The sequence below is a fragment of the Mus caroli genome, chromosome 4 (genome assembly GCF_900094665.2).
Source record: "Mus caroli chromosome 4, CAROLI_EIJ_v1.1, whole genome shotgun sequence".
Classification (NCBI taxonomy): Eukaryota; Metazoa; Chordata; class Mammalia; order Rodentia; family Muridae; genus Mus; species Mus caroli.
Window position 1 is genome coordinate 116,253,966 of NC_034573.1, and position 10,390 is coordinate 116,264,355.

Sequence of the window (10,390 nt, forward strand, 5' to 3'; positions counted from 1 at the left end):
TAATGTAGATAGATAAAGATAAATAGACAGATATTGAGAATTATAGGGGCTGCAGAGGTAGCTCTGCGATTAAGAGCACTAATTGTTCTTCCAGAGGACACAGGTTCAATTCCCAGCACCCACATGGCAGCTCACAACTGTCTATAACTCCAGTACCAAGGGATCTGACACCCCCAGACAGACAGACATGCAGGAAAAGCACCAATGCACATAAAATAAAAATAAATTAAAAAAATTTTTAAAAGAATTACAACCCAGTAGAAAGCAACTATATCATTTTAAGGAAGCAAACTGTTAAACATGGAGAAGGGCTAGGAAGAAGGAACGTAAAAAGTTCAAGGCGTTAGGGGGCGGTATGTGGGTAAAGCACTTGGAACATAAGCATGGAGACTACAATTTGGATACCCAGAACCCATCCAAATGTCTGCATGGCAGCCACCTGTAATTTCAGTACTTAGAAGGCAAGAACAGAGACTCTCCAGAGGGCTAGCTAGCCTAGCCACAACCAACTCCTGGAGTCCAGGACTACCAGTGAACTTTAACACCTGGCCCTTTTCTCCAGCCCAACAAAGTACATCTGTTTTAAGGATACAAATGCATACATTCAGTAAGACAGAAAAGCAAGAGGGTGGCTGCAGAGTTGGTTCAGCTATCAAGAGCACTTGTTGATCTTGCAGAAGACCCAGGTTTAGTTCCTAGGACCCATAGAGTGGGTCCTAGTTATCCTTAACTCCAGTTTTAGGGATCTGATGCCCTCTTCTGACCTCTGGAGGCACCACACACACACATACAGGCACATGGACATATATGCATGTAGGTAAAACATTCATACACATGAAATAACATATATAAATCTAAGAAGAAAATCAAGGAAGCTAGAGGTGTGACTCAGCACTGCCCCTGCAGAGGGTCCCAGGTCGGTTTCCAGCACCTACATCATCAGGAAGCTCACAGGCACCTGCAGCTCCAGCTCCAGGGCACCCAATGCCCTCTTTCAGCCTCTACAGACACCTACATGCACAACAAATACACACAGAACCAAATACGTAAAGACAAACCAAACATTTGGAAAAGCGAGGAAATGGGAAACCAAGATTATAGTTACAAGAGGAAAAGAATGGAACCAGATTAGGAATGAATCCACACAATACTTTAAAGGGTAAAGGCATAAAACACAACAAAAAAAGTAATGTTCGCTTTCTTTCTGTCCACCGGGAAAGCAGAATTGTGGCTAATACTGATTCTTACCTTATTTTGCTTTATAATATACATGAGATAAATATTCTTTGGCTTGACTTTAGACAAATAAATTAGTCTCCCTAAACCGTTATTTTCTGTAACGGGGAAAAATGGTTCCTATACTTATAGAGTTGATGAAAAATTGCATTTATTAAATACGACTCCAAGAATGGGAAGAAGTTTTAATGAGAACAGATAAACAAAAGATTTGTAGAGAGGCATCCACTAGCCTCCATCTGACCAACAGAAGATTCACTTCAGGAAAGAAGTGGGGTTAAAAAAAAAAAGCAAGAAGAAATAACAACTACAAAAAGTCTTTCTCCGATTATTTTCTTTTTCCGAGGTTGAGCTTCACTGTGTATCAGAGCCCTGGCTGTCTTGGGCTCACTTTGTAAACCAGGCTGGCCTCGAACTTACATAGAAAGGCTGCCGTTGCTTCCCGAGTGCTGGGATTAAAGGTATCACCATGCCCAGCTTTCTCAGCTGTTTCTACTGAAGAAACATTCTGCACGCTGAACACTGAGAAGAAAGCATGGGTCAAAGAGAAGGTAGAGCCAACATAGACCGGTCCTCCACTCACCCACGAGGTCTTCCCCACCCTCAGGAGCCCACTTTCCATCAGCTTCAGCACTTCAAACTGAAGAGTTTAAGTCACTTGCCTGAGTGTGTCCTTGAGAGGATGGCTTGAGAGAAAGAATCGCCCTGAGTTCTGAGAGTCCAGAGAGCGAACTCATTAGCGTCGTGCGGAAAGCCTTTACACACCACGTGGCTTTCTCCTTTCCCCACCAGGCTTGTGATTGGTGAGCTGGGGGTGGGAGGGCGGGAGTGGGGAAATGAGCATGCGCCATCTAGCCCCGCCCTTCCTCCCTAATCACAGATCTTAGACTGTGTGAAAGCCGGTGTTCCTATCAGCGAATTCTTTTCAAGCTTATTTGCTATTCCGCAGACTTGTATTTAAAATTTATAATATGCTTAATTAGTTGCTTAATAAATTACTCATATTTAATAAAAACAAGGGGCTTGGAAAATGGCTCAGTGTTTGTTGAATGAGTACGAAGCCCTGAATTTCATCCACAGTACCCACAAGGACACTGGTCTCGTCTTAATCACAACTGATTTCTCAGACTCAGCCAGCCAACATCACTTGTCCCAATAAACGAAGGAGAAATAGAGCTCCTGTGCTAATTCCAGCCACCTGAAATTCTGTACCTGGTGATAGCCCCTAATCTGTTCCTAGTAGCCACCATTCCACTCTACTGCTAAACCAACTATTTGACGTTCTGCACGCAGGTGAAGTTATGTAGTGCTTGCCTCTCTGTGCCTGGCTTGTTTAACGTATTGACCGTCATTCCCATCCACGTTGTCAACAAGTCAGGATTTCATCCATTTAAAAGAATCATGTCCAGCACTTGGGAGGCAGAGGCAGGCGGATTTCTGAGTTTGAGGCCAGCCTGGTCTACAAAGTTAGTTCCAGGACAGCCAGGGCTATACAGAGAAACCCCGTTTCAAAAAAAAAAAAAAAAAAAAAAAAAAAAAAAATCATGTGTATGTCTACATGTCTGTTTGTGTAACAAGTATATGTATATGTCTGTGCATTGAGTGTATGTGTATGTCTGGTGCCCATACTAGGCGGAGGAGAGCAAAGGATCCCCTGGAACTGGAGTTACAGAGGACTGTGAGCCACTTTGTGGTTGCTGGGAATTGAACCTGGATTTTTCTGGAAGAACAGTCAGTGCTCTTAATCACTGAGCCATTTCTCCGGCCCTCAGCCATTCTCTCCATGGCTGAATAGTTTTACACCACTGTATTTATATGAAGGTTCTCAGTGTGACAGCTTAAGCTGGGCTAGAACTTGTTATGTAGACCAGGTTGGGCTTAAAACTCATCACAATCCCTCTGCCTCATAAACTCATCAGTTCTTCTCTAAGATGCATTCCTTAGGCCAGTGAGATGGCACAGTGGGTGACGGTGTTTGCTGCCAAGGCTGACGACTTGAGGCCAACTCCCAGGAACCATATTGATCAAAGGAGAGAACCAACATCTGTAAGTTGTCCTCAAATTCACAGAGATCTTACTACCGACTGCCTCGGCTTACTGAGTGCTGGGATTAAAGATGTGTGCCACCACGCCCAACTCTTCTGGAAATGTTTCTGAAACAGTTCTAATCAGTTCTTCTTTTGCTTGGTAAATTTATAATTGCTTTCTTTTTATTTTCTTTGTAAAAATACCTCTACTTTGATCCCATCTTCTCTGTAAGAACTTGCCACTAGCTTTTGGAGAATATCAGTACAGGCGAAATCAGAGCCAAAAAAGAGGAAAAGACAGCAGAGGCTCACACCCTCTAGTGGTGCTGCTCAGTCTGTCGCTCCCCTATTTGCTGGTCACACTGAAGGGAGTGGAGTCATTGCTGGCAGTGGTAAGGTCTGTTCCTTCCAACCCTTGTAAACCAGGGAAGAACATTAGCATGATATACAGATGGTATGGAAGGGAGGCCACTCGTGAATCACACAAAAGAATGAGATTTCCATATAAACGAGAGATTCTGTCTCCCAAAAGAGGAGTTTAAAACAAACAAACAAACAAACAAAACAAAAAATACCTAGACATGCTTGGTTGCTTGGTGGCACATGCCTTTAATCCCACCACTTGGGAAGCAGATCCAGGCAGATCTCTGAGTTCCAGTCCAGCCTGGTCTACAGAGGGAGTTCCAGGAAAGCCAGGGCTACAAAGAGAAACTGTGGCTCAAAAAAGCCAAACCAAACCCTAAACAAACAAAAACAAACCGAACATTTCCAGACAACTATAGCTAGTCTGATCTGCTATGAGGAAGTAATGTGCCTAGAGCCATGACCTATCCCACAGTTGCTAATATTGTAAAGCCTTTCTTGACTCCCATAGCAAAGCTAATTTCTGTCCAGAGAATCTGCCATTTTATGCTCAACAGTAGGTGCGATACAGTTAAGCAAGCATGCATTCAAATTATAGCTTTGCCACTCAGTGATTGCATATTTAACCTCTTGGAAGCTGACTGGCTGGCTTTATTTTTGCTGTGCTAGAGACTGGACATATGACCATATGCACAAATTAACTCTGCCCCAACCCAGTAGTTCTTTTTCTTGAAAATGATGATTCCACTATTAACCCCAAAGAGTTGTTGCTAAGATTAAAGATGTCCCTGCTAAGTGTCTAACAAGCAGGCACTCAAGTTAACTGTGCTGCCTCATTAGATATAAGTACACTGTCGCTGTCTTCAGACACACCAGAAGAGGGCATCAGATCTCATTACAGATGGTTGTGAGCCACCATGTGGTTGCTGGGATTTGAACTCAGGCCCTCTGGAAGAGCAGTCGGTGCTCTTAACCACTGAGCCATCTCTCCAGTCCCGAGAAGACTTTTGGAAATCATGCGCTGGGTGGACATGGTAGTTCATGTCAGTAATCTTGGTGCTCTGGTGACTGAAGAAGTGTGAGTTCACTATCAGCCTGACCTACACAGGGTGACCTTGCCCCCAAAGCAAAGAGGTCAAAAGACTGGAGACTCCCCGTTTTGGGTAAATTTGGGGACATTCTCTAAATAATTAAGTTGTAAGTAGAAGTATCTATCCACAGTGTCTTGTCTTTGAGACACAGTCTAGCAGTTTGACTGAGAAATGTCTCCCGCAGCTTCAGGCATCTGGATGACTGGCTCCAAGATGGTGGCGTTGTTTAGGAAGGCTTTAGAAAGGTGCAGCCTTGTTGGAGGAAGTTCGTCACTGGAAGCAAGCCTTGCCTCATCTCCACATCCCTTTCTGCTTCATGCTTGTGGTTAGAGATGTGGGTTCTCAGCTTCTCACTGAAGCTGCCTGCTGCCATGCTTTCTACACCATTGTGAACTCTCCTTGGAGAACCATACACAAAGAAAATCAACAAAACAGTTCCCCCATAGGCCATTGCTGGTCCTGTTCTGTTTTATCCTATCAGAGAGAAGGGTAGCTATTACACAGGGTCCCTCTCTAAGGCCTAGGCTAGACTCAGAATCAAAATAATCTTCCTGCTTCCGTCTCCTAAAATTTGAGATTACCTCAATGTTTCCTTAAGATATGACTTAACCAGAACTAACCGTTAAGAGCAGTACCTAGAACCTTGATGAATATTGTCAAAGTTTCTGTATGTGAAGTGTTCTTGGAGTCCTTCAAAAATTCCCAAATGCAATTCCTAAATATAGGGAGACCCAGAAATTAAGCACAATTCTCAAATAGATGACACTGTTTAAAGTGGTCATGTCTGATGCCATTACAGTGTATTCCATAGTTACTACACAACTGATGAGAAAAACAACTTTCAGCACAAGAATGTCAATTTATTCCCCTCCCCACTTTTTGGACACATAAACACAAAATATCCCCACACGCCAAAAAAACCCAAAACCAAAACCATTAACAATAACAAAAACCTCTGCAAAATTTAAACAACCATTATCTTATCTCACATAGGGATACAAACCCTTCCTTAATAGCTTAGAAAGTACCTCGTATCGCTGGAGATGAACATCCAGTCCAAAGTAATAAAATACATTTTAAAACATTACAAGTCTAACCATACAGAAACCATACCGTTAGTCAGATGGACAAACACAAACATTTCAGCCAGTAGACACAGAAAGGATATGACTATGTCAGTAGGAAGGAATAAGAAAATGGTTGAGCAGTAAAGATCTTTCCTTTAATTCCTGGAGTTGAAGCAGTATCCGCATGATGCCCTTAACCTCTGCTTTCTTAAAAATGAAAGCAGAGCAGCCACCTTGCCACTGAGCAAGAGAATCTCAGAGCATATCCGTGGAGGGCAACCACAGCGGAGTAGAGAGGGTGAGCCTGGTGAAAGCAGTGCATTGCCTTTTCCCGCGGGAAGGAGTAGGTAGCTGAGCCAGGTGGGTAGGCTTTGACCTAGGATATGGGCTGGACCCCAGATCCTGAGGTACAGACCCATTTAGAACATGCCTGCTTGTAAATCATCTTTGGAAGCAGCACATAGAACTTACAGTAAGAACGAAGGTGGTTCACCTGCCCAGAATGCTGACTGCATCAGCTCAGGATTCAACAACTAACAACAAAACATAATTGGTTCAACACTTGGGTCTTTCCAGTTCTTAATGTCCTATGCTCCCTAGCCCCAAAATTGCCATTCTTTAGAGTCGCCACCCCCAAATCTTCCACACTACATGACAGTACCTAAACAGGCTGCATTTAAAAGAACCAAACAGCCTAACACTACTTCTAGAGAATGCACACCTCCCAGTGATAGACACATGCATAACAACGCAGTCAGGTTTGGGGGTTTTTTTTGGCGGGGGGGGGGGAGGTACCTATTTGAATTGCCAATCCCAGTTAAATTAAAACTATGCATTCAGGTTTGCTTATGGTGGTATTACTGCAGTTCTGATTCTCAAGTGATCGCCTCTGGACTGTTCACCCCTCAGCAAGTTTCCCCACCCCCAGTAATCCTAACTCTTTCATATTTCTTTCCACTTGCCCAGAACAACGGCTTCACACGCTTATTGATACCGTTTTTCTACAAAAGTTGGTCTCCTGGCTTTTCCTCCAGCTCCACACGGATTCACCTCAGCATACCAGGACCCACAGTGGTGTTTCGGGCATATTGTTCATGGGCAAACCTACAACTCAGTTGAAGGAACGTGGATGGGGCTTCCGGGCACACAGCTCGCTCACTGTTCCATCCTGTTGGAAGATGGCTAGAGTTTCTTCTGTGCATTGTCAACACGCAAGCCCGAGGCACTCCTGTGCAGGTACGGTGCCTTCTGGTCAGCTGCCAGCCACCAAGAGTTCTTCACATCACAGACTCCAGGCAAGTTTTCCTTTTCCTAAAAAAGCTTCCTTTTTCCCCCTCCTCTTGGGTCCTGAATGTCTGTGCTACAGAGCATTTTCTGTGCTTTCCCTAAACAGGTGTGAATAAAAGCGGCAGTCAGCCATTCATCAACATGTCTGGATTTGTATAATCCAAGTGAGGTATTTGCAGGAAAAAAAGGAAGATCTTAGGGAACGGACGTCTGCTGCCTCTTCACTCCTGTGCTGTGCTTCAGTCATGGGACTTGCGTTTTGCCACCGTCTGCAGAGATTAAGGATGTCTGTACCCATCCGCATGTGCTGTAGGACTAGACGGACATTATAAACTGTCTCGGAGACCAGGCTCAGCAAACACCAGTGGCACTGCTGAGCGACTGCACACAGAAATGTAAACATGAACGTATCTACACACTTGCTGAAGCAACCGAAGGGAAACAGTGCTTTCTATTGCTGGGATTATGAGAGGGCTCATTTAACAGATTTGAACCTTGGACCAATTAATGAGTTCAAGGAAACACCCTTTCCCATTTGATCCAGTGTTTCCCACCAATGGTTTCTACACCGAGACTGCAAAATTGCTTTTAGCATGTTGTGCCTGTCTCTTCCTTCCCCAGCACCCTCCTCAGCCATGAGGAGTGTGGCTCTACAGAGAGCCTCTTACCTTTCACTCCTTGCCCTTCCAGGTTAGAGTAAAACGTGGGCTGGAAAGCCTGGGTGCAACTACCTTGACTATGTAACACTTGTCCTTTACAAGGTATTATCTACACTAAATACAGACTACACTTCCCCTATGTTCTAACTGATACTTGCTTTACATCAATTCCCTTTGTTTGGACAAGAAACGGAATCCTGTCTTCCTGTGAGGGAATCTAGAATCTATTACAGAAAAAGAAAAACAACAACAACAACAACTTCTACAGAGTTTTAGTTGAAAAAGAGAAAGGCAGAGCCACCAAGCACATTTCAGGCTGTCTTGTAGGCAGCCGTGTGCGCACCCCTGATTCCCAGAGAAACTAGGTTTTCACTGGCTGGTACTTTCTTTTCAAGTGCAGTACTGCTCAATGTGCCTTATACATTGGCAAAGCCTGACCGATCACAAAGCATCCTGGTTCCAGCTTCTTCTTTTTTTTTTTTAAAGTGACAGGACTCTGACTATAAAATACGTTTTGTTTTAAAAACAATTATTTAAAAGGACATTGAAATCTGTGTCTTTATAAACTGGTTTCAGAATATCCCAGTTATGATATGTAAGAAATAGTTGATAAAATCATACTGAAATCTCATCTAGAAAACTATGTCAGGAGAAAGGGCAAGGGCCTTACAAATGCTTATTGCCAAAGTTAACTTTCTATGAGAGAAGTTTAAAGATCGTTCAGATCTAACACACCACACAGCAGCATAAAATGGGCACTTTTGAAGATGTGGAAAAATACTAAAAGCTAATTCTCTTTTTCCAAATATGGAGAACATGGGTACTTTTTACCATGGCAGTGTCATCTGTCCCTGTGACACACATCACATCTGCTTATGTCACAGACTCACAAAAGCCAGTCAAGTAAGGAAACTGCCTGTTCGAATCTGCAGCCAAATATAGTGCAATTGCCGGGCAGCCTGTACCCCACAGTGCAGGCCCGAAGAGATCAGTAGAGCAGTGAAGGTAACAGAGTTCTGTAAAACTTTCAAAAACTGATAATCCTTAAAGGCATTGACAGTGGCAAAGTCCAAAGTAAGAGGTCTATGGACCCAATTAAAAAGTTACATGGAGATGATACAGGCCGTTTGGCTTCTCTCTCCCACTTATGCACACCATTCAATAAACACAGAAAAAAGGAAATGCTCCTCTTATAAGACTAGATGCGGTGAATACCACAGCTAGCAAAAGATTCCATAGAAACCCTTCTTGGAAAGTCCTTTAGAAAGTCAAGGCTGATCAGCCTTTGCACGTTGAGGTAAAAATTCTGCCCAGTGCATCAGAAAACATAATCCATGAGTATCTATTTCTTTAACAAAAAAAAAAAAAAAAAACCCAAATGGCTCAGTTTTGTTGATGTATCTATCAGACAGGGCTGCAGAGCAGACGCAGTGCAACCATCCTGAGCTGCTGGTAGGGACCGCCTGAAGTCATTGTGGCACTAAGAGAGGCATTAGGCTTCGGAAACATTTTGAGGATGTGTGAGATGCCAACTTTGTTGAGTTCTTTTCCAAGACTCTCAGGCAAAATACATAGTGTGCTGGGTATCGTGGTGGATCTGCACAGCCTTAGCCAAGGCCTGAGGATCCCGGCCGTTGCTCTGTCCTGACACGTGACTGCCTTCCGCGCTGTAATGAGAACAACACAAGAAAGCAGGCATTAGCAGAGGACATTGAAAGTTCAGTATTTCAAAGAGCACAGTCTTGTATTCAAGAACATCTTGGCTGAAGCCTGGGCTACTGAAACAATTTATGTTTCCTTAGACACGTTGGTTCAACTGAAAAGTACAGTACAGCTTATTTAATGGGTGGCTGCAATAAGTAATTAATGTTCACAGAAACCAAGTGTCTGAGAGCACCTACGTAAGGACGTCACTACGTAAGGACGTCAGTGCCCTCTCTCTGCTTGGTCTCTTCAAGCTTCAATTACAAGTCAAGCCCCTCTTAGAGACTGTTCTGACTTCAAAGTCCAGGTCAGGGTCACCTAGAAAGTGTTTTCACAGAGGACTGTGCTTTCACACACACACACACACACACACACACACGCGCGCACACACGGAAGCTGAACAACGCTCTACTCAAGGAAGAAATAGAGAAAGAAATGAAAGGCTTTTTAGAATTTAATGAAAATGAAGACACATCATACCAAAACTTATGGGACACAATGAAAGCAGTGGTAGGAGGAAAACTCATAGCTCTGAGTGCTTCCAAAACGAAACTGAAGAGAGCTTACACTAGCAGCTTGACAGCACCCCTGAAAGCTCTAGAACAAAAAGAAGCAAATACACCCAAGAGGAGTAGATGGCAGGAAAGAATCAAGCCAAATAGACACAAAAAGAACTATACAAAGAATCAACAAAACCGGTTGATTTGAGAAAATCAACAACATGGATAAACAGAGGGCACAGAGACAGTATCCAAATTAATAAAATCAGAAATGAAAAGGGAGACATAACAATGAAATATTTCTTAAGATAACTATTCTGTTTGTTGAATATCAATAGTTGAAAATATTAAAATCATGTTCTACAAATATCATGGAAATATTGTTGATAATTTTTCTCACTGTCTTGAAATTAGCATTTTCTTAATGTTTAACTTCAAAGAGTTTTTGAAATTTTT

At 43.1% G+C, this 10,390-nt stretch overlaps 1 protein-coding gene across 3 annotated transcripts in view; it reads right to left on the reverse strand.

Moving 5' to 3' along the window:
* Positions 1 to 7,990: 7,990 nt before the first annotated feature.
* The window catches only part of LOC110292285 (protein argonaute-4), a 44,870-nt gene continuing 42,470 nt past the window's right edge, over positions 7,991 to 10,390 (reverse strand). For 2 of the 3 annotated variants that reach the window (XM_029476146.1, XM_021159525.2), the window contains exon 18: positions 7,991 to 9,397. In XM_029476146.1, coding sequence (XP_029332006.1) covers positions 9,289 to 9,397 — 109 coding nt within the window. In that variant the 3' untranslated portion in view covers positions 7,991 to 9,288. The remainder of the gene's footprint in view (positions 9,398 to 10,390) is intronic. The other variant, XM_029476147.1, reaches the window with a different exon arrangement.